The sequence below is a fragment of the Carassius carassius genome, chromosome 3 (assembly GCF_963082965.1).
Source record: "Carassius carassius chromosome 3, fCarCar2.1, whole genome shotgun sequence".
In the NCBI taxonomy this organism is placed as follows: domain Eukaryota; kingdom Metazoa; phylum Chordata; class Actinopteri; order Cypriniformes; family Cyprinidae; genus Carassius; species Carassius carassius.
The window spans coordinates 3887358-3911706 of NC_081757.1; the positions used below are offsets into that span (position 1 = coordinate 3887358).

At 38.1% G+C, this 24349-nt stretch overlaps 1 protein-coding gene across 3 annotated transcripts in view; it reads right to left on the reverse strand.

Annotated features, from left to right (window-relative positions):
* LOC132116390 (GRB10-interacting GYF protein 1-like) overlaps window positions 1-24349 on the reverse strand; it is a 32942-nt gene that overhangs the window by 6519 nt on the left and 2074 nt on the right. Inside the window, exons 2-24 of one of the 3 annotated variants that reach the window (XM_059525230.1) lie at window positions 19482-20027; window positions 19260-19323; window positions 17210-17339; window positions 15116-15211; window positions 14825-14939; window positions 14631-14739; window positions 14218-14411; window positions 9242-9468; window positions 9037-9157; window positions 8639-8818; window positions 8387-8532; window positions 6762-6921; window positions 6431-6645; window positions 5380-5483; window positions 5188-5288; window positions 5015-5085; window positions 4809-4934; window positions 4388-4573; window positions 4125-4294; window positions 3202-3362; window positions 2793-2956; window positions 2664-2711; window positions 2401-2533 (exon numbers count right to left, since the gene is read on the reverse strand). In XM_059525230.1, coding sequence (XP_059381213.1) covers window positions 2401-2533; window positions 2664-2711; window positions 2793-2956; window positions 3202-3362; window positions 4125-4294; window positions 4388-4573; window positions 4809-4934; window positions 5015-5085; window positions 5188-5288; window positions 5380-5483; window positions 6431-6645; window positions 6762-6921; window positions 8387-8532; window positions 8639-8818; window positions 9037-9157; window positions 9242-9468; window positions 14218-14411; window positions 14631-14739; window positions 14825-14939; window positions 15116-15211; window positions 17210-17339; window positions 19260-19294 — 2992 coding nt within the window. In that variant the 5' untranslated portion in view covers window positions 19295-19323; window positions 19482-20027. Of the gene's footprint in view, window positions 1-2400; window positions 2534-2663; window positions 2712-2792; window positions 2957-3201; window positions 3363-4124; window positions 4295-4387; window positions 4577-4808; window positions 4935-5014; window positions 5086-5187; window positions 5289-5379; window positions 5484-6430; window positions 6646-6761; window positions 6922-8386; window positions 8533-8638; window positions 8819-9036; window positions 9158-9241; window positions 9469-14217; window positions 14412-14630; window positions 14740-14824; window positions 14940-15115; window positions 15212-17209; window positions 17340-19259; window positions 19324-19481; window positions 20028-24349 lie in introns of all 3 variants that reach the window. The other 2 variants (XM_059525232.1, XM_059525224.1) reach the window with 2 other exon arrangements.

Here is a 24349-nt window from a genome sequence, read left to right on the forward strand (position 1 = left end):
AAGTACTTTTACTTGAGTACAGTTTTTGGGTACTCTACCCACCTCTGTATCTATGTTATATATATTTTCTAGTTGTGTACTTACATTATCCCGAAAGTTTCCACGAACTTTCAAATCCAGAGAAAATTATAGTTTAATTAGAAGACACGGCACGTTTCTTTATTTCCGTTTTGTCGCCCGTCTATGGCATCATATAAACTTTGACCCCTCTAGTTTATCTAACTTCCTGCGGAACCCGGCGGAACCGCCAAATACAAAGGTGAACCGAAGCAAAGACGAGACGAAGAAGAAAAAGTAGTAGCTAGCCTTGATCAAGACTATTATATTTTATATTTATATTGTTTATATTCGTATTTATACCTCAATCAATAACTTAGTTATGGATCATGATTATGCTTTGCCTGCACGTTCTGTGAAGCGCAAACGTACGGGTGAAAAATGACCTGAGAAGGTTTTGGGACAAGAGAACAAACAAGACATGGGTAAATATTGGAGTTGCATTTCCAAGATAGAGAGAGCTTCGTGACAAGCTGAAACTACAGAGAGATGCTTGCATTCTAATAAACAGGTATACATCCATTCAGCTAACTATATCTATCCGTATATTTTGTGAAACGATGATGTCTTGTGTAAAACGCAGACGGACTAGCTCTCATGTAGAGTATAATGTAAATCTACATGCGTTCTATATCTAGCTGGATAAAGTAGCTTCAAATGCAGTTCACTATCTTGTTCGATATCATAGTATAAACGTAATTATAATTATTAACGAAAGGCAACCATGTTTTTTTTTAACATATATTACTACTAGCTAGATGGAATATTGATTTGATAGGGGTCTGATAATTCATATATCTCTCCATTCGAAAAGACGTGATTGTCAAAATACTAAGACCGGCGTCTCTGCTGCGTGCCAGAAGCGTGGCGTCTGCTTCGCTTTTTCTGTGTCTTTAAACACCAGAATCGTGCCTGACGGGGCGCGCTGCTGCTGCTGTAGGTGACATAGAGGGAGACCGCCGACAGACCAGGCTCTTGTCTTCATGACAACAATATCTATACTTCATGTTGAACATAAATATAAAGCCTACTGATAAAGGACACCGTCAACAGTATTGAAAATAGACTATGTTTGACAGGTGCAATATTTGAAAATCGATAATTATTTATTTATTTTTTAAATTACATTTATATCTGAATTTATGTCAACCTATAGACTTTCAAACACCAAAATGTCATGAATTAATATGTATTTGTGTACAAAATTACATATAAACATTTTCCTATTATATTTTGCCTGGAAACGCTTCCAACACGCGCGTGTCGCGTGAAAAATAGGCGTCGGTTCTATTTCTAGCAAGCACGCGTTTTCCGCGCGGCTCACACAGGCAGTCTGCAAGCTCTAACCTATTAACATGGGAGCCGAATAAAAAACTGACACGCCACGCAGCTGAGACGCTTGTGCCACGCATCCAGTGTGTCGCCGGCCTCAGTTAAAATGAGTGAGGAATGTGGGGAGCGACAGAGCGCGTGTTCCAATGAACAACAACTCCCATGAGCCTACGCTCTTTCCCGACGTCATCAAAGTACGTCTTATGTTATTATTTTGATTGAGTGACCCCTGGTGGCCAAAAATTCCATACTGTACGTTTAAGATTATTTTTATATTTTTTTAAATTAGTCTAAAATGAATTGGTCAAAAACAGAAGATTTTTTTTTGTGTGTGTGAGAAATATTAATACAGTTTAAAATAACATTTCTATTTAAATATATTTTGAAATAGAATTTATTCCTGTGATGGCAAGGCTCCAAAGTCTCCAGTGTCAAAAATTACTCTAATATGCTGATTTGGTGCTCCAGAAACATTTATCATCAATGTTGAAAACAGTTGTGCTGCTAAATATTTTGTGTCAACAATTCAGCATTCTTTGATGAACAGAAGAGTAAATGTCTTTTTTTTTTTTAAATGTAATTTTAAATCTTAAGTGTTCACTGTCACTTTTGAATTAAATGCATCTGCCAAATTTTTTTAATACCTTCCTAACCCCAAGCTATTGAATAGTAGCGTAGGTTTTTATTAAACTTTTTAATTAAACAGAGCATTTGATTCCAGAGCAAAATTTAATTTCACAAACAATAAAAAATGTTCTCATTCCTCTAAAATGTTCCTTTAGAGCGTGTTATAAAAAGATGTTTGGAAAAATGCAATGTCATATGATGCTATTTAAGACTTATGCACAACATTACACAGCAAGTTCTAAGCCGTATGCGTTTAATTCACTAAAAGTCATTGTTTTTCAAAAGTTCACTAAGAAAATTTAAACGTTTACCAAATGCATGAATAACCAGCTGACAGGAGTCATTTGTAAGTCATGCTGTAAGCACAAGAGGAATATAGGTTACCTAAGATGCTTGGGTCAGAGTGCAGCATCGTGGGCTGTTTCTTCTTCAGCTTTGCTGCCTGATCATAGACCACACCCCCCTTCCCAGAAAACATCGACTGCAGGGCACTGGGGTTCATTCCACGTAGGTTATCCTAACAGACAAAAACATTGTGAGAATGAGAGGCATAATCTGATAAATGACAACCAAGACTGGCTTCTGCCCTCAGTGGCAAATAAATCCCTTTTCTAAATCCAAATCTTAATTTAGAATTCCACTCATACCTGCAGAGGGATGTTGTTCATGCTAAGTCCAGCCATCTCTTTGGAGAGCTATAAAAGAGGCCCGAGAGTTTTATTAGGAGTAGGCAAACAGCCGTGCACAATGACTCTATATCGTCCTGTCACACACACCTGCTGCTGCTGTCTCTGGTGGTTAGCTTTCTGTTTGGCACGGCGCTCCAGGAACTGTCTGGCGAACTCTTTGGCTTCAACAGTATCACCCAGGTAGGAGCAGATAAAGTTCAACACCTCATACGGGGACTCCACCTCCTTCAGGTACGCCACAATGGTAGGCACTGTGAACACAAACACATACGCTCCCATATCTGCTTTAGAAACTCTCGAGCCTGCTAGGCTAACAACTGTGTGTATCGTTTACCCTACACATGCCTTCTGTTAGTTTTTACAAAAGTCTAAATCACTTTCCACCATAATCGTCAGCTTCAGCAGATGTTGTCAAAAGAGAATTTGGATTTCAGATTATTTTTTAATAATGAGATGAAAGCTGGTGCATGCAAATCCTAAAAGAGAGATGTCTCACCATCCTGGGAAGAGGAGGAGTTATTGGCGGAGGTGTTGAGAGCATGCAGCATCTGTTCACACCAGGTGGTGAAGCCATCCTGAGACTTCATCCCCTGCAGGAGCTTCAACAGCCGCTCCTCCTCCTCAGTGTGTTTACGGCCTCTCATCATGTACTGCTCGCTGTAGAAACATACACACACAGTTCAGCTAGAAGCTCTTGAACATAGTGCTAGCAAAGCCAAGGTCATGAGTTTGATATACTTTTTAAAATATAAACAAGATCATTTTTTTCCATGACCTCTCTGATCATTAATGATTATGGTATAGTAGGGGTGTGACGAGACACTTATCCCCAAAATGGTCTTTTATTCAACTGAAAAACACAAAATGCAAAAAATAATTAGGTGCATTTTGAAATCAAATTGTACTTTATGAAATTAAATGTCCATTTTAATAAATTTTATGCAGGTATAAACAGCATGTAAACAAAATACAAACTCAATTGACAGGCAAGTAATTGCACAAAATTATATAGTATACATAAAAATAAATAAATAACATAATATCCCTTTAAAGTAGCAGTCAGTCAAGATTTTTTCCCCATTTAATTTTCCTCAACTCCTTTTTCATAGAATATACATTTCACATCAATTTATTAAAACAAAAAAATACATTTTTAGGGCCCTATGAAATGTTTTATTTTTTTCTCACTATATCATTTATATTTTTCATTGTTATCAAATTCTCTGTTTTAGCATGTCTAACTATTTGAATCCATAACACAACTTAATTAAATTTACATTTTTTCTTAAAGTAGCCTTTTGAAGTTTTTTCCCTCAGAAATTCTGTGTTGTGTATCTGAAGTTCCACACGTCATCAGAATCTTGTTATTACTAGATATTGGTCTATGCCCCTGAAAAGCTGTCCGTGGTTTGTGTTTACCTCAATGAGGGACTGCTGCGGCTGTTCTTCAGGCCCATGTTGTTGCGATGTGTGCTCTGGTTCTTGAGGGCCTCGTCCCAGACTCCCATCCCTCCTCCAGAGGGGCTTCCACCACCCACCTTTCCATCCAAAGATCCAGCCGCTCCCCACAATGAAGAGGCATCCCCCCACTGTAGAGCAAGACACCCGTAATGGATTTATTTTGATTATCAGGACTGCACACCAGTGATGTGTGTGTGTGTGTGTGTGTGTGTGTGTCTTACCCTCTGCTGCTGCTGGACTCTGTGCTGTTGTTTGTGCATTCTCTCAGCCTCCTGCTGGACATCCAGGAGGTTGAGGGGCTTGGTCTGCTTTCCCAGCCCAGGGATGGATCCTCCGTTCCAGCTCGACCCGGAGCCTGAGGAACCCTGACGCTGAGTCTGCTGGAGCAACTTCATCAGCAAATCCTGCTGCTAAGACAAAAGAAAAAGCAAGACATGAAGAAAGAGTTGGAGTGTGAGAGAGAAAAGTACACAAATAAATAGCAACTAAAACAAAATTAATCTTACACGAGTTTTTGAAAGACGACTCTAACGCAACTGCATTTATTTGATTATAATATATATATATTATTTTATATAATGTCAAATGCATAAAAAACTAAGATGAAAAAAAAAAAAGAATTTTAACACACTGCTGTAATACCTGTTTACGCCTGTAAAGCTCCTCCTCCTCTCTCCTTTTCTGCTCTTCTCGCCTTTTTTCATCCCTCCGTTTTCTTTCCTCTTCCTCACGCTTGGCCCTGAGTTCAGCTTCTCTTCTCTCTTGTAGCTGGAACACGACACAATGCAGTGCAATGAGTATAGAGCATTTCCTCAGATCACCAGCAGAGGACATCAGCGGCAACTCACCTTCTGAAGCTGTTCTAGAATTGGACCCTGAGTTGAAGAATTCATTAAGTCCCATAGACTGGCCTCACCGCCTGCTCAAGGAAAAAAGAGAGAGAGCATGAAAGAAAGTTTTATTTCTGATGCATGCGAGTGAGTAACGAAAGGATGACTTTTGGAGTGTTCTGTGTGTGCACCTGCTGGCTGTGAGGCTGAGGTATGCATGTCCCACATGGACCCTGTATCTGGCACTGACATCGACCTGTTTAACGAAGGCATCATACCCTGCTCTCCACACCTACAAGACAAAAACACACACATAGAGGGTTGTAATACAGTCTGAAGCATACTCAGTGACACAGCAGAGAGACACACAAACACAAACTCACCTGTTGATGAGCTGGAACAGCTGCTGTTGCTGGAGTTGCTGGTAAAGAGCCGTGGCAGCCGCTAATTCCTGCTGCTTCTTCAGCCGCTCCTGATCCATATTACCCTGATAGACAGAGACGTCACAATTAAGTCATGACAGTGACATGCATTTATTCACGAGTGAGACACTAAGAGACACACACGAGCACATTTATAAAACACAAGATATCCACATGTTTAAGGAAATTATATTGAAGACATCAAGACGTTTATGCAAACTGTAAAAAACAACAACAATATAATTAACAAAATATTTCTTATACTTTTCGTATTTATACTGGTATTTCAACACCAGATCAAAAAGAACCAGTTTTTTTTTTTGGATACGGTTCTCTAAGATGATTAAAAGAATATTGTTTTAGCTTAATGGTATTTAAATCAGTATGATAATTGCAGTCTATAGCAAAAATGTACAATGCAAAATTTCACGTTATATACAACGCATAATGACTTGTAAACTTTTACATTTGTTTATGCTTCAAAAGAGCAATATTATCGTACTGCAAAAAAAAAAAAAATTATATAAATTATCTATATATATATATCTATATATATCTATATATCTATATATATCTATATATATCTATATCTATATATCTATATCTATATATAAAATAAAAATAATTTTATTTGACCAGAGTAACAGTGAAAATACTCATCTTCATGGCTATCCTAATTTCCCTGATTGATTTCAAATGTTACAACAGAGCATTTATTTTAGTAAAACAAATCTAAGACCTACAGAAACATTACATACTTTGTGTTTTGCTAATTACAAAGTTTTTAATAGTTTTACATTTTGAAAAGAAAGAGTTAACACATTCCACGTGAACAGGTATGCAAATTTAGACTCGCAATGCTCGCAGTGATTCACAGAGACAACTTTACAAACACGCTTATTCCCTTTTGAATAAATATGAAAACTAATGGATGAGAAAAAACTCCCCTAGAATGCAAATGACCCTATGGAAAATGTTGCCCAAGCATTCACCCTTCCACCCAGAGACTCACGATTGGCCCCCGGGGTGGGTGAGGGCGAAGGTCGGCTTGCTTCCTCACCAGGAGGGGCGGAGGGGAGGGGCCAGGGGCGAAAGGCACACGCCCCCACATCTTAATGACTTCTCCCAGCGGCTGAAATCCCTCATCACAACCACGTTTAACAAGCAGGTTCATGGCGAAATACCCCGCCTGAAACCATTCACACATCTCCACTGTACTGAAAGGACCTGAGAGAGACAGAACAGACAAAAAACAGGCACAAAAGAGATGGTATAAATGGACTTTACTCAAAGCACTGCTCCATATGCATGAGTTGACCTCCTATGAGAGAATGCGTGCGTACCCTGAATCTCTCCTTGTGGGTCTTTATAAAACCATTTCATGGCAGAGTCATGGGAGAGAGGAAGGGCAGAGGCCGTGTTTCTGCTCTCCTGAAGAGTCTGGGTGAAACACTCTTCCTCTAGAGATGTGTCCTGGAGCGCTGCCACCATCTTCTCTGCCTCCTACACACAGAAAATCACCATCAAAAACTCATTTCCACTAAAAGAATGAGAGTGCGCTATAAGCAATGTCATTCATCCAAAGAGGAGACGTAATCTACACTTTTAGTAGCATTTTTTTTTTCATAGAACGTATACTTGTTAATCCAAGTTTCTAGAATAATAATAATGAGCCATTACTTTTTTTTTTTTAACTACATTTAGTTTTAATGTAGTCATAATTTACTCTCTTAATGTTAATCCACATTTCTAGATCAAAAGAATATTATAAATACATACAAAAGTTAATGAATTTAGTCATAATACTGAGCGTCTACCAATATAATCAATAGGGATGTCCAGATCCGATCACGTGATCAGAAATCGGGCCCGATTGCGTTGTTTCAGACTCGATCGGAATCGGACGTTACCTCCCGATCAGGATTCGATATATATTCTCATTAATTTTTAACACATCTTTTGTTATGCGGTGGCACAGAGTTAGACCCTTTTGACTCCACACAGAAACAGCAACGCGTGCGGCATGACATCACTTTGTTTTCAAGAGCTGGTGTGAATAAATATAGATTCAAACTCAAAGAGACAGGATAGATGAACATCACGGAGCGCTAAACTCTCATGAAGTGTGTTTTATTAATACTAGAAGCCGGAGCGCGCTCTCGCGCTGATAGTGATATCAGGAAACTCCTAATATGGACAAAAGCATCCAGCTATCGCTGTGGTTTTCACAGGAAAACAGAAACTTATGCAAACACGAAGACATTAGTATACGATCACGACAATAAATTGTTTTTTAAGTCATCTCCAGCAGGTGATAAATAAATTACATGAACAATGCAGTGCTAATTGACATTTATTTCAGTATAGAAACTATTCTGCCTTATGTGATAAAGTGTTTGTAGTATAAAAAAACAAATCATTATTATTTGTTATTGTCCAGTATTTATAGATTTCTAAGCCAATTAAAAGCTAGAAAATAAGAGAAAAATTAAAGTTGCCTATACGACCAGTCAAAAGTTTTTGAACAGTAAGCTTGTTAAGGTTTTTTTTTTTTTTAAAGAAGTCTCTTCTGTTCACCAAGCCTGCATTTATTTGATCCAAAGTACAGCAAAACAGTAAAATGTTTGAAATATTTTCACTAGCCTATTTAAAATAGCTGTTTTATATTTGAATGTATTTCAAAGTGTAATTTATTGAAGATCCTGGATCTGTTTTTTCGATCTTCTTTATTCTTTTTTTATGCATTATAGAAGTATCGGATCAGGACTTGGTATCGGCAGATACTGAAAATCAAATGACTCATACTCGAGGGCAAAAAAACCTGATCGGGACATCCCTAATAATCAATGCGATCAATATATGCGGATGATATTATTACTATTACACGTTCTAAATAGCCCATTTTTGCAGCCGAATCTTCCATCTTTTCAATTTATCCGTTACTCTCAGAACTCAGTTTCTGTGGTACCTGTTGCAGGTGCTTCATGCCCTCATCATCCTCGATATCACCCCCCGGTGGTGGGAGGTCAGTAGCAGCAGAGGACGAAGAGGGAGGCGATGAAGGCAGACTGGAGGAGGCACTGGGGCTCAAATCAAGCATGGCCTCTGATAACACTACAGAGAAGACAATTCACATGTGAAGCATCTATATAGAATAAATAGTATATAGAAAAACCTATTAAATATATATATATATATATATATATATATGAAAAGTTACCTTCACTTGGTAGTTTGTTGGGAATGGAGGGGGCAGGTTGAGGCTCCTCCAGGCCAGAGGGGGCAATAGAGGGCACAGTCTCAGTGACAGGAGCAGAAAGAGACTGAGGGAGAGGAGAGGGAGGGGAAGGAGAAATCGGTTTCACTTCAGTTTCAGACACTGGAGCAGAGTCAGTGCCATCTGTAGAAAGAGAAAAGAGAGAGTGATGAGATCAATTGAAGCAAGTTCGATTTCCTTAAAAACATCTTTGTTTAAAATCATATTTTAATTAAACACTTAGTAAAACTTCAAAGCAGTGATTAAATTGTATTTGTGCACAAATCTGTATAAAAGTAATCCTATACATTTTTTGCAAGAACGGTGCTTGAAGCTTCTACTTTTTCAATTTTTGTTCCCACCTTTCTCGCTTTTTTCAGCACATGTGCCATTTTTCTTCTCTTGATCAGCACAGTCCTCTTCCTCATCCTCCAATCCCTGGAAATCAAACTCCTCTTCTGGAATTGGGTCTTTCGGGCCCTTCTAAGACAATAGAAGAGTTGAAGACCGCGAAGAAAAGAAAACCACAGATTATAAATCAGTAGAGAGTAGATCTTATGGGTTCACCTTAAGAGACATGAACGCTCCAGAAGAATCAAAAGTTCCCATTTCTCCATCTTCCTCATCTGTGCACCACTCCGGCAGACCATCTCTCTCATCCTCTGCTCCTTCGCTGCCTGTTCTCCGTCTGCCTCCCTCATTCCCTCCATCCCGGAAGTCGAAGTCAAACTTCCTGCGGCGAACTTCACCCGGACCAGCGTGTTCGCGCCAACCGGCGGAGCGAGGACCAGCATCTAGGATGTTGAAAAGTTTGAAGTGTGAGGGTGGTAAAATACAGTACATCACAAATAATAAACAATTAATATGACTTATATATATATATATATATATATATATATATATATATATATATATATATATATATATATATTAGGGGTGTAACGATATGCGTATTTGTATTGAACCGTTCGGTACGAGGTTTTCGGTTCGGTACGCGGTACGCATTATGGACCGAACGGTTTGTTGGACTAATTAATTATATTTGGAAAATAAAAAAAAATTGTGAAATATAATGATATGTGTTCAACAAGGTAGCCCAATAACCCAAACGACATAACAGGCAACGCCCCTGACACCCCCGAAGAATAAAAAAAACACCAACTTATATGTTTATGTTAGGCTACTCAGTCAGGCGCTCGCTCACTCAGTAATACACGCTGAAGGCTCGTTGAAAAATTGCCAATGCGTTTAACAGACCAGAAATAGAAGATCCTCCAATAACCAACAGGTCTGGTGTTTGGGTGCACTTTGGATTCCCTGTAAGCTATAATGGTGATGGCAAGAGAGTGATGGATAAAAAAAAAACGATATGTCGCATCTAGGGTACACCAGCGGGAATACAAAAAAAAAAAAAAAAAACCAGCGGGAATACTTGAAACATGTCAACTCATTTACGCCGACATCACCTTAGTGTGTCAGTATCTGGGAAAAGACGAAAAAAAGGAGAAACATACACGCAACAAACTATCCCCGCAGCATTTAGAGACATTTCCAACGGATTCAAACAGGGCAAAAGACATCACCACGGCGATTGGTAGGCTACATTTACGTTATAGCCGCGGATATGAGACCTTACTATTTACCATTGATTCTATCATCACCATTATAGCTTACAGGGATTCCAAAGTGCACCCAAACACCAGACCTGTTGGTTATTGGAGGATCTTCTATTTTTGGTCTGTTAAACGCATTAGCCATTTTGCAACGAGCCTTCAGCGCGTACTGAGTGAGCGAGCGCCTTACTCTGTTGTGGAAAATTTAGGTTTTAAGAACATGCTTAATGTAATTAAGCCCCGTTACAATATTCCTTCACGAGCCCATTTCAGACTGACCGTAATTCCTGCTTTGTTCCAAAAAACATAAGCCCTATAGAGAACCAATTGAGTAAAAACACACTCAATATAAAGAGTTATAGAGTTCCATATAAAAAGTTACATCTTTGTATTTGTTCATAACTACTACAATAATATAACATTTTTATTTTTATTTTTAATAAGGAGCTGTTTTTGTTTTATACAGTATGCTGCTAAGAAAACACCATAGAAGATGGGTAAAGAATAGGTCCATCATTGTTCAATGTAAAAAAAAAAAAAAAAAATACTTTGTTAGTTTTAATAAATAAAACATTTTTTAAAAATCAAGGAAATTTATCTGCCAATTTTTTCTTTTTGCTGTATCTAAAACGTACCGAACCGTGACACCAGTGTATCGTATCGAACCGAACCGTGAATTTTGTGAACCGCTACACCCCTAATATATATATATATATATATATATATATATATTAGGGGTGTAACGATATGCGTATTTGTATTGAACCGTTCGGTACGAGGTTTTCGGTTCGGTACGCGGTACGCATTATGGACCGAACGGTTTGTTGGACTAATTAATTATATTTGGAAAATAAAAAAAAATTGTGAAATATAATGATATGTGTTCAACAAGGTAGCCCAATAACCCAAACGACATAACAGGCAACGCCCCTGACACCCCCGAAGAATAAAAAAAACACCAACTTATATGTTTATGTTAGGCTACTCAGTCAGGCGCTCGCTCACTCAGTAATACACGCTGAAGGCTCGTTGAAAAATTGCCAATGCGTTTAACAGACCAGAAATAGAAGATCCTCCAATAACCAACAGGTCTGGTGTTTGGGTGCACTTTGGATTCCCTGTAAGCTATAATGGTGATGGCAAGAGAGTGATGGATAAAAAAAAAACGATATGTCGCATCTAGGGTACACCAGCGGGAATACAAAAAAAAAAAAAAAAAACCAGCGGGAATACTTGAAACATGTCAACTCATTTACGCCGACATCACCTTAGTGTGTCAGTATCTGGGAAAAGACGAAAAAAAGGAGAAACATACACGCAACAAACTATCCCCGCAGCATTTAGAGACATTTCCAACGGATTCAAACAGGGCAAAAGACATCACCACGGCGATTGGTAGGCTACATTTACGTTATAGCCGCGGATATGAGACCTTACTATTTACCATTGATTCTATCATCACCATTATAGCTTACAGGGATTCCAAAGTGCACCCAAACACCAGACCTGTTGGTTATTGGAGGATCTTCTATTTTTGGTCTGTTAAACGCATTAGCCATTTTGCAACGAGCCTTCAGCGCGTACTGAGTGAGCGAGCGCCTTACTCTGTTGTGGAAAATTTAGGTTTTAAGAACATGCTTAATGTAATTAAGCCCCGTTACAATATTCCTTCACGAGCCCATTTCAGACTGACCGTAATTCCTGCTTTGTTCCAAAAAACATAAGCCCTATAGAGAACCAATTGAGTAAAAACACACTCAATATAAAGAGTTATAGAGTTCCATATAAAAAGTTACATCTTTGTATTTGTTCATAACTACTACAATAATATAACATTTTTATTTTTATTTTTAATAAGGAGCTGTTTTTGTTTTATACAGTATGCTGCTAAGAAAACACCATAGAAGATGGGTAAAGAATAGGTCCATCATTGTTCAATGTAAAAAAAAAAAAAAAAAATACTTTGTTAGTTTTAATAAATAAAACATTTTTTAAAAATCAAGGAAATTTATCTGCCAATTTTTTCTTTTTGCTGTATCTAAAACGTACCGAACCGTGACACCAGTGTATCGTATCGAACCGAACCGTGAATTTTGTGAACCGCTACACCCCTAATATATATATATATATATATATATATATATATATATATATATATATATATATATTTTTTTTTTTTTTTTTTGCAGCATCACATTATCCTTTGGACATGAATACGATACAAATATGAACATCTCATTTATCAAACTATTTCATTTAGTTAAAAATCTTTCCTATCATTATAAATGCATTTTCTATCACTTTATGAATGTAATGCATCCTTGATTAATTTTTTTTTTCTTACAGACGCCAAAGTCTTGAACTTTGGAGCTTATGTTTAACAAACCTCAAGCTCCTTTTACTTATGGTACACCTCAAGTAATCCACTACAAAGCGTTTAGCCAAAACAGATGGTTTGTTTACATCTAATAGTAACTAGTGGAAAAATAAAATACATTTTTTGGTGAACTATTCCTTTTATATGTAGGTCCCTATGAAATCTGTTTTATTTTTTTCCAAATTCCGTTTTTTCCATTTTAATTTTTCTCAACTCCTTCTTAATGGTTAAATTTAATTGTATTAATCAAAAAGCATGTCTAATTAATTAAAATCATAACACATACCATTTTCACAACAATTTATTAAAAGTTTAACAAAAATAACATGTTTAAGGCCCTATGAAATGTTTTATTTTTTCTTCACCATATGTTTTATTGTTACCTAATTCTGTGTTTTAGCATGTCTAATTGTTTAAATGCATAACACAACTTAATTTATTCTTAAAATAGCCTTTATGGGTTTTTTCCCCTCAGAAATTCTGTTGTGTATTTACATTTTTCTGGTTATCAAATGAAGGCATAAAACATTCATTTAATTTTTCTTTTAATTATTGAAAATTAAGCAAACTTTATTTTTTGGTAAACAAAAGGGATTTACTATTAAAAATAAAACATGGAAGAAATGTTGTGTGATTATTTAAAAAATGATGTTTGTTTCTTTTTAGTAGTAGTAGGCTATGTACATTCTGCTGAACAATAGTACTACATTTCTGGCAAATACTTGTCTTGAAACTAAACCGGACTTTTATTTTGACGGGTTGCTGTGAATACCTTTACAGTTCTGTGTATGTGATGTGACCGAGTGCCAACCTCCCGCTCTCTCTCATGAGGCCAATAAGGAAGTGACTAAAACTGCAATTCATCGACTGGCCGCTTGAGGCTGGCTGCAAAAGGGAGTCAGCCCCATAGACTCCCTATGTTAAAATGCCCAACTTTACAGCAGGAAAAAACATGTTTACAGCCTGGTTCAAAAAATTATTTTGGTCTAAATAGCTAATTTTGCCCTTCATGACAACTGTGAGGGGGGTGAATTTTTTTATAACTCATCCGTTTAAATTATATTAAGACTTAAAGTTCTGCATAATTAAGGGCGTAGCCACTTGAGTGACAGGTGGATTGCCACTGCTGACACTGCCGTCGTGCTAGGTGGGTGTGGCTACAGCAACTAGCTCCCGCCTTTTTGCCCATTTTTGATTGTCCGGGAGAGTCGCGCGGTGACGCGCTGCCAAGATGGCGACGGCCCGCTCTACACACTTTAGGCTTCAAAAACACACTTCAGGAGTCTATGGGTGACGTAACGGACACTACGTCTATTTTTTTATACAGTCTATGGGTGTGACGCTAGTTTTACTCCAATCAAATGGGCAAATGCTCATGAAGTGACTCTCAGTGCAGTTCTGGAGATTATGTTCAGGTGTTTACATCCTCATTTAGTGAGACGGCAGATGCTGAAATCACCGCAAACGTCACGCGCGCTTCAGTGTGTGTAATTTTCTGCATCGTGGAAATTATAGGGCCTATATATGCAAAGTGTAAATGTGTTCTGTGTTACCATCTCTTCGTGCGCCAGTGAGTCTCCAGCTGTTTCCAGTCTCTCCTGTGTCCTCCTCCTCCTGCTCCTCTCTCAGGATGCGCCAGTTGTCGCTATCAGAGCGCATGAACTCCTTTCTGCCACCCGGACCCACTTCCTCGAAACCCAGACGCACACCTTCCCTCCGCAGAGGTTTCTCAAAACGTCTCTCACCTCTGCAGAACGAAAGGTGACGAAGGCTTATTTAGATGGCTTTTGATTTGTCTAAACAGCCATCCAAATCTAGACTGTATGCTGATAAAAGGATTTTATATTTATCGAGGCAAGAGCTAAAGCAACAAACAGAGGCCACAATAGACTCAAAACATTGTGGTATGACTTACAAAACTACAGAAATAATTTACAATACAATAAAACAAAACAATTAAGAATACCTGTCATCCCAGCTCTGACTGCGATGGATGTCTCGAGCGCTACGACCAAAACCGCCCTCTACTTCCTCACTGCTTCTTTGGTAGAAACCGCCCTCTCCTCTCCCTCGACCTAAACACACAGCGTAACAAACCTCAGCATCCTCGCCGATACATGAATAATTTACACGCATGTACACATAAATAGATAGACTTGCCTCGACCGCCTCTCACAGTGCCTCTGCCTCGATTCACCCCAGCAGGGGCGGCCCCGCCACCCTTACCCATAAGCCTCAGCACAGCCACACTGTTGACAGACATGGAGAAGTTCCTCTGCAAAGAGAGAAAAGCACATGAGGATTGAAACCAGGACCACAACAAAAACGGTGGAGATATATAGTGATATATAGTGTGTGTGTGTGTGTGTGTGTGTGTGTGTGTGTGTGTGTGATGCATGTCTAATCAGCCCCAAGCTCAGAATGCCAGACGTGTAAGTGTGCGCCTCTCACCTGCTCCTCTTCAGTGAGAGGCAACAGTGCCAGTGGCAGCTGAGGCTCATCCTGTAGAATAGCAGCAAACTCTTTATCCTGCATTTCTTCAGGGACCTGAAAACACACAAGAATGTGACTTGCTCTACTGCTGCAAATGATGGACTCAAAACCAGGAAATTTACATCTGGACAGAGAAACATTTTAAATAGACAAAAAGTCTGGACTGTGCTGATCCGAGTCAGGTTTAACCCATCAACATTCTTCAGCACATTTTGGGATTTTTGCACCCTTATTAGGGCACTACATCATAGGTGATGCTACAAAAATTGAGCAACTCAATCCCTTCACCAATGTCCCTTTTTACAGGCTCAAAGGTTTCATTTCTGAAGTCTTTCACTCTGGTTGCAGCAGAATCCGTAATGATGTGAAATATTACAATAAGTACCGTTTTCTATTTGAATATATTTTCAAATGTTATTTTTTTCTGGCCTATGATGAGCAGAATTTTCAGCAGCCATTAACTCCAGTCTTCAGTGTAACATGATTCATAAGAAGTCTTTCTGATACACTGATTTGCTACTCAAGAAACATAAAAAGGTCAGAGGTAATGTTGACTTTTAAATGGAAACCACTCTTTAAATTCCCTTCTGCCCTAAAGAACTGGGACTATTTAAGAGTTAAGTTTGCGTAATGCTGACGTGGTTTCTAACAACAGATCAACTTTTAGAAGTAACAATCAAATCATCTTAATATATATAAGATATAAGATGCATAAATAAATATGCATATATAATGCATATACAAATTTAAATATGCATATATAAATCAAAGCATCTCAGGTTCCTCTTTCAAAGCAGTTTTAGATTTGTAATTTTCCACAATAGTGGCCTTACATGGGGACACTGAGTGACTGGATTTCTTGAAAATACTTTTCCAACACATTGTAAGTGTAATTACAACAAATATCCTTACTTGATTAGTGCACACTGAATATTTCTTCTGCAATAAAAAACATGGTAAATCATTACCTTAAGGCACAGTTTCTATAGTCTATTTTGGTTATAACAGAGCTCTGCCGCCGCTGTTGCCCGTGGAAACCTTTATGACTTGTGTCAGTACTGGCAAGAATTTTTTTGCATTTTAAAGTCGACCAGTGGAAACATGTACTAGACACACATTGCATATTAAACCTCAGGCCATATGAAAGCCACAAAAGGCAACCTGCTAAAGCTCCCTCAGCACTCTCTGAGCACACAAAACACTTATGGGGTAACATTTACAAACACAATCTTTATATTCTAGAAGCATCACAGAGAGATTAACACTGTCTAAATATGTAATCATTCAAATTAAAAATTAATTTACAACACTAATAAATTGGTCAACCAAAAATGAAAATTCTGTGATCATCAACTCACCTAAAGTCACTCAAAAAACTCATGTTTGTACTTTAGCGTTAACCAAAAGAGTTATTTTGCAAAATGTCCAGGCTGCTCTTTTCCATTTAATGGATGTGAACAGAGAAGTAGCCCATAAAATTTGTGAGTTACATTTAAAGCTTTGTGTCAAAAACTGACCTTGAATTTAAGTCAATGGCAGAAAGATATTTAATTGTATACTTGTGTATTGTTACCACTTCCATTGTATGCACAAATGCACCAAGACAAATCAGTATGGAGCTCCACAGAACAAAAACCTTTTTCAAGCAACATAATGGTTATTACATAGACATAAAAAAAAAAAAAATGACTGACCAATATGTTTTTTTTTAATGACTGATGTAGATACTAAAGTCCAGAGCAACCCACAGCCAATGTATAACATAATTTACCACCAGCAATTGAGATGGACAAATTTCCTCTAATGAAAACGTATTAACTAACACAGCTTATTATTAACGAACACAGCTGTCAGTAGATTGAATCAACCAAGCAAACATGAACAACTGATGCAAATAATCTGAAAATGCCCAATTACTAAACAGTCTGTCTTCTAACGTCATTGTCAAGTGGTAAAGGTGTAGGTACAATCAATGCAAAATGAATGTTTAGACATCACCTAGACTTAAAAATAGACCAATAGAGCCCAGAATTGTTTTAGGCATTTTCCCACCTTGTTGTCTTTGACATAAAGTGCTAGCATCTCCTCTCGGCCATAACGGTACTCGGCCAACTTGTACTTTGGCATAGCAGGAGAGGCAGGAGGGGAAGACACACTGCCTCCACTGGAAAGTGCACGGAGCCTGAGAGAGAGAGAAAAGATACAGCAGAAAAAAACGTGAAAGCACCATTGAGAAATATTCTAATTCTGGCTAGCATTCAAAGACAGCCCTGTCAATGTCAACCCTACATCCAGCTGTGTTTAGGATCTCTCACTCCCCTTTTACAAGAAAACAATGCATAAGCATGGGCTGATGCTTGGGTAGGGGAAACTCTTAAGAACTAAAAAAGATAGATGTTATGCCCAATAAATCCACATCAATCAATTTATATATATACACACTACTGTTCAAAAAGTGTTAGGAATTTTTATATTTTTTAAGAAATCAATATTATTCATCAAGGATGCATTAAATTGGTCAACAATAACAACAAAGACCTTTAGAATGTTACAAAATATTTCAAATAAAGTGCCGTTCTTTTAAACTTTCTATTCATCAAAGAATCCTGAAAAAAAAGAAAGTAATTTCCCACCAAAATGTTTAGCAGCACAACTGTTAATACATTGATAATATTACAAAACGTTTTCAAGCCGCACATCAGCATATAAGAATGACTTCTGATGGATCATGTGACACTGAAGACTGGAGTACATTTGGAAAGAAAAACGGTTAATTCAAAAACATAAAAACAAATCTTACTGACCACACACTTTCGAACAGAAGTGTATATACTTATACAATATTTCATTTCAGACAAACCAGCTGGAGTTGCTGTGTCAGATACTGTATATAAGAACTGTGCTTATAGTGTAAATATCTCTGCTGATTATATGGGAGAGATCTGGTTTTGTTGGGTGTCAGAATCACCAGAGCTAATGTTGTTTTGACAACTTTACTTGGCGCTGACATTGTCTCGCCACCGGAACATGCGAAACGGAACCGGCTGAGGCACCTTGTAGGTGGAAAAGGGGTTTCAGGGCTGTGGCTCGCTTTGTAAACTTTACATAAATAATACCCCGCTGAGATGAGCGGATGAAGAAGGCTTTGAGGAAACATACCACCCCTACATTGTACATGTCAAACTCAGGAATTCACTTTTGTTGGCCAAGGACCAACTATGCACAGAAGAGCCTTAGTTCAGGACCACGCCTAATGGTTTAATTTCTGCATAATCGTTTAGTGTGTGCCAAGAGGAGACACAGGGAGAGAAGGGAAGGACGAGAGCGAGAACCTGACAGAAACATGGTAAAAGAAGAGAGCAGTGCTGAGGAAATATCCTTTAAATTGAAAAAACTAAATGGTAAGATACCATATTTAAAGCTCACTTCATTGAAGTGATTTAGGAAGGAAATATGTTTTCAAAAACTGAGCTTTGAGCTGTGACAAAAGATTTTTTTTTTTTGTTCAGGATTTCCAATACAACACATACTACATTTTAAAATGTAATTTTTCCATAATTTCCAGCATCATTACTCCAGTGTCACATGATCCTTCAGAAATCATTTTAATATAATGATTTGCTGCTAAGGAAAACATGTAATATTATTATTATTATCAGTGATAAAAAAAATTCTGCGCTGCTAAATATTTGAGGAAACTGTGATTTTTCTTTCAGGATTCTTTGAAAAAAGTAAAAAAAAAAGTAAAAAAAAAAAAAAAAAGAACATTACAAATGTCTTAACAGTCACTTTTGATCAATTGAACGCTACCTTGCTGAATAAAAGCATTAATTTATTTAAAATAAAAACCCCAATCTTTTGAGCACTAGTGTATGAGTAAAAAGACAAAAAAATAACAACACTTTTCCCTTTGCCTAAAGGAGCTTACTACAGGAAAAGATAGCATTACTTCTTGCAAATTATTAATACCTCCAACAGTGACAAAGAATGGAACAGAGAAAATCTGTCAAAGGACAGTGATGAGAAAACATTTCGAGGAAAAGAGAAAGGGAGATTGACAACAAGAGAAGGAGACATGGAAATAGAAAGGATCGGATTTTACCATTCTGGGCCAAAGTTGAGTGTTTCAGCAGTCATATTCTTCCTTCCTTCTCAGAGGTGAAAGTCTACAAACAGAAATACCTGAATGAGAGTATGCAACACACTGCAAGCATACTTCTGTTCATTAGCACACATGGATTCTTTTATTTTATTGCAGTATAATGCACACATGACTGACAGACATCTTTATATGTAAACACAGCAGTTCATGTGTTATTCTTACCCTGTCCGGGGGAGTAGCGCAGGCAAAGGCTGGACCAGGTCTGGGTGAGAGGGTTGAAAGGTGTGTGTAGGTGTGTGTGTGTTTCAGTGTAGCCAACTTAAGAGAGAGTAGGGCTATAGCTGCCTTCTTCAGGGTGTGTGTGCAGGAGAGCAGAAACAGAAAAGGTCCGACACGGTAAGAGCTCTCTTGTTCAAAGCCGATGAAAACAAAAAAATAAAAGCAAATGGAAAACAAAACAAACAAACAAAAAAAGAAATCAAACCCCCCTAAAATGAGTAATACCTGTTGGACTGCAAAAACTGCAGAGCTTTGATACTGACGTCTAAAGTCGATCGACTACAGGAAACAAACAAAACAGACAAAGAGACGGAAAAAAAAGAGACAAACTTGTTGATAATTCAGCTGCCAGAAGCAGTTATGACCCCAATAAGCTTCTCTCTTTCTCTATTTGTGTGTGTCTTTCGAACTCTTTCTGTCAAATCTGTATGGACCAGGTCCCAGCTGGTGACCCCCTCCTCACGCCGACAATCCCTCTCCCTCCTTTATCTGCAGGAGAAAACAAGAAAACCACATAAAACTATAACAGTGTGGACTAAATTAGGGCTGCAACGACGCGTCGACATCATCGATTACGACTAGGGCTGGGATAAACGATTATTTTTTAAACGATTAATCTAGCGATTATTTTTCCGATGCATCGATTAATCTAACGATTACTTTTTCAGACCGATTCGATTATCTCCCCATTAATTGACTACTAACAATTTATACATGTTGATTTACATATCTGAATGAAAAAACATGAATTCCTTAACATTGCAATATATGTTTATTGCTCTTAAAATTACAAAATGAAAGACTGACTAAGAATGCATTACTTTGCACTTGTATAGAGATAGCATTCAATAAAACCTTGAAGCCTTGAAAACACATAGCTTACTGAAACAAGCTTACTGAACACATAGGGCCTAGCTTACTGAAAAAAGTTCTTCTTTCAGATGAAAATAACAACAACTTGATGTCTAGCATTCAATAAAAAAGGTCACCCAAAATACTTGTTTAGAGAAATTGAAAGAATACAGTAACCAATGTAAACTTGAGGGCTTTACGCTAATACAGAGTGCTTTTCCAAAAAAATAAATAATTAAATTAACAGTGGGAGCCAGCAGCCTGTCATGGAGAAAAAAAAAATCTCAGAATGCTCCACGTGAAACTTTGGCGTTCCGCCCTTTTTCTATTGTGTCTAAAGATTTTGGTTAATATGCACAAGAGAGGGAGGGAGAGAGAGAGAGAGCAAGACAGCGCTCGTGTAGTTTGAAGACTGTGAGTGCGCGAGCGCGCATGAAACTTTGGAGTTTTTCTATCGTGTTTAATGATTTTGATTGATATGCACGAGGGAGAGGGAGAGCAAGAAGCGCTCATGTTGTTTGAAGACTGCGCGCGCACAGCCGGGGCTCTCTCTCGTACGCGCCCTGTCAGGCGCAGCACAGTCATTCTATTCTAAATCACTCACCGATCAAATAAGGCTTTGACAAGCCGCCAAAAAAAAGATCAATGCAGAAAAACCCCTGGATTGGTTATATAACGTTGGACAGAATGTTGATCCGGCCATCGCGTATATTCAGCGCACATAAGGTTAACGTTTTGCAAACATTTTTTAGATAAATAAAAACAGGTCGACGAATCGATGCGCATATTTTGCGTCGACATATTTTTTTGTTGTCCCAGCCCTAATTACGACTACAAAAATACGTCGACGTGCGTGAAAATGCGTCGCTGCGTCACTGTTTACATCTCTCGTAATGGCATACTGGGAATGGAGAAAGTTGCATTCTATCACAAAAACAGAGACCACTGTTATAAAAAGTATTGGAATACTTTAAACAGATGCCAAAAAAAATGGCCCTTTGTTCCCTTTGCAAAACCGATATGGTGTACCACAGCAGCACAAATGCGATGCACGAGCACCTCAGAGGAAAACATCCTAGCGCTCTCTGGTGTTACGGTTTAACTGGTTACCATGTGATCTGGTGACCAACTTCCTGGCTCAGGTCTCTGCTGCAGATGTGATGGTACGACCGCAGCAGTTTCAGCGATTCTAAAAGCACAAACTCATGTGATATTATTAAGTGTCTAATAAACGCAGACTTGCTCATTGCATGATTCTGATATTCTTGTTTAGAATATCAGTAGATTACAAGTTATTGGTATGATAACCCGTAGCGGCTGAAGTAAGGATAAAATAAAAAATAAAGCAAGTCTGTGTTGGCGGTGGTTTCGAACACACGTTAGGGGCGTTCGCATATCGCGCCTAAAAATGCGTGTAAAACGCTAGTCGCGCCGCTTTCTCCTTCTTTCCAAAGCGCTCGGGCAGTTGCGCCCCTGAGGCGTCTGTCGCTGCTAAGCAACCATGACGTGCTCTCTCCATGAAGACGCGAAAATTTCAGCAAAGGATAAATGGATTTGCAGCTCTAAAATCGCTTGCAGTAGCTCTGCTACTAAATTTATTTCAAAATGGCAATCCATATACAGCTATGATCAGCTGTTCCCTCATCTTGGCTGAGCATTCAACGTTGTTACGGGAAAGGAAGAAGCTGATTGGTTAGTTCTTGTCACATGACCCGCGGTGCGCTCGCGGCATTCTGAAAAGTTGAGATGTTTTTAACTCGATGTGGTGCGGACACGCCTGTTTTCCGCGTCGCTTCCAGTATGAGCGCGCATACCCAGCGCCTACTAGGGCTGTCAACGAATATTCTAAATTCGAATATGTATTCGAATAGTTTTTAAAAAACGAATTTCGAAGGTGAAAATTAATATTAGAATTTTAAAAAAATGTGGAAAAAAGGCCCGCGGTAGTAGAGGCGTGGTTGTCTGCTTTGCGAATAGGTGCGCTAGCGCGCCTGAGGGTTCAGGGACAGGTCACAGCCTCACAGGAGTTGCACTGTCTGGCACAGCATCACTGCTGAAAGTTGACGCGTCTTCATGGAAGATGGCAGCAAGTGCAGAGCCCAACTCGACCGCAGCAGAGAAAATTAGGTAAAATTGTTGACCCACGAGATAAAGTTGTATGCAAGCTATTTAAGATACAGTTAGCAGTTAGCCTACAATTCGACCACTAGCAACATGAGGTCACATCTCAAAAATGTGCACCCAAATGAGCATGGCATAATGTGTGGAACTCCAGCTAAACAGTCACGTCTTGACACTTAACGTTACTTTGCATCGCCCGCCACAAGCACTTTGTCTGCAACACGACAAGAGGCCATAACGGATAAAATAATTTCGTTCATTTGTAAGGACATGAGACCGATCAGTATCGCGGATGGGGCACGCTTCGGGGAGTTCTGTCAAGCAATGGATCCGAGGTTTGATTATTTATCGTTTCATGTCAAGGAAAAGTTCCATGTTTACCACAGCACAGCTCGCTTGGAGCAATCACTGAATGAAGTCTGCTATATTTGGGACAACAGTCGCGACCTTAAATTGCTTGCACAAAAATTTGTTTGTTCATTTAAACCATTATGCGCGGAGAACGTGAGGGTGAGAGAGCGTGAGGTCTGCAGTCTTGGCCATTAGTTGATTTCCTTGTTTTTGTGTAGGTAATACGTTGTCATATAAGTTTAAACTTAAATAGACTATCTATACAAGTAGTTATGTCTCTTTGTATTATTTTTGCCTGTTATTGACGTGATGCGCGTCATTGACAACATGCGCCACCAAATGTTCGAATAGTTCGAATATTCGTGTATTTTTTTGAGGGAATATTCGAACGTCAATTTTGAGCAATTTTGACAGCCCTAGCGCCTACATTGGAAATAACAAACTTGTGAATATGTGAACGGCCCCTTAAAAGACAGCGCGCCGCGAGACAACAGTCACAGACCACCGAGCTACCCCGAATCAGCTCCAGATCCCTGGAAACCATGCTAAACCATAGCAGAACCCTGACTACATTTTAAGGTTTGTGATGCTAAAGAACATTTCATGACGTCTCAGACAACTGTAAATTTGTGGCTACTGTGGTTTAATTATAAACGCTATCGTAAACTCATATTTACCATAGTAAAATAATTTTCTTTGCCTCTTTATTTTTGTATACTGTAAAAACTTCAACCACATTGGTTGAAAATGAATAAAGGTTGAAATATTATATTAGAAGTTGTACTTATATTTTTTTGTAAAGTTATCCAAAAGATTCATTGGCTAATCAAAAAAAGAACATTAGATTAATTATTTATTTTAATAAAAATAATCGTTAGAGTAGTCGACTAATCGAAAAAATTATCGTTAGATTAGTCGACAGAAAAAATTATCATTAGTTGCAGCTCTAGATTAAATGCAAGCTCTATAACTGAAACCATTAAAACTGAGAAAAGGGGGCACTAGTGTTATTTCAGTATTATATATCCCTATTCTGAATTAGCTTTTATTTTATGTCGATTTAATTTCAGTTACATTTTTCGTAATCTTATTATGTGCTTTGGTCAAATTTACTTTTTGTTTAAAATCACCATATTTATTTATTTTATTGCAAGTTAGTTATTGTAGTGCTTCAAATTTAAGTGAAAATAAGAAATGCGTCCTTGGCTAACTAAATGGAATGAGTTTAAGGTTTTTGTTTTATTTCAGCTTTGCTTCAATGAACAAAAATATGTTTTACTAGTTTTAGTTCTCTAGCTTTAGTTCAAGATAACAACCCTGCAGCGCACATTGCCCAACACGCTCCTGTAACAGTATCCCATCAATTTAAAGGCCAAGCGTGCATGAAAATAACCTCTCTCTCTTTTTTTTTTTAAATATTCTAAAACATTTTCTTTAAGAAAAGAGACCAAAAACAAACCAGCACAATGTGTGTTTTGCAGATAGAT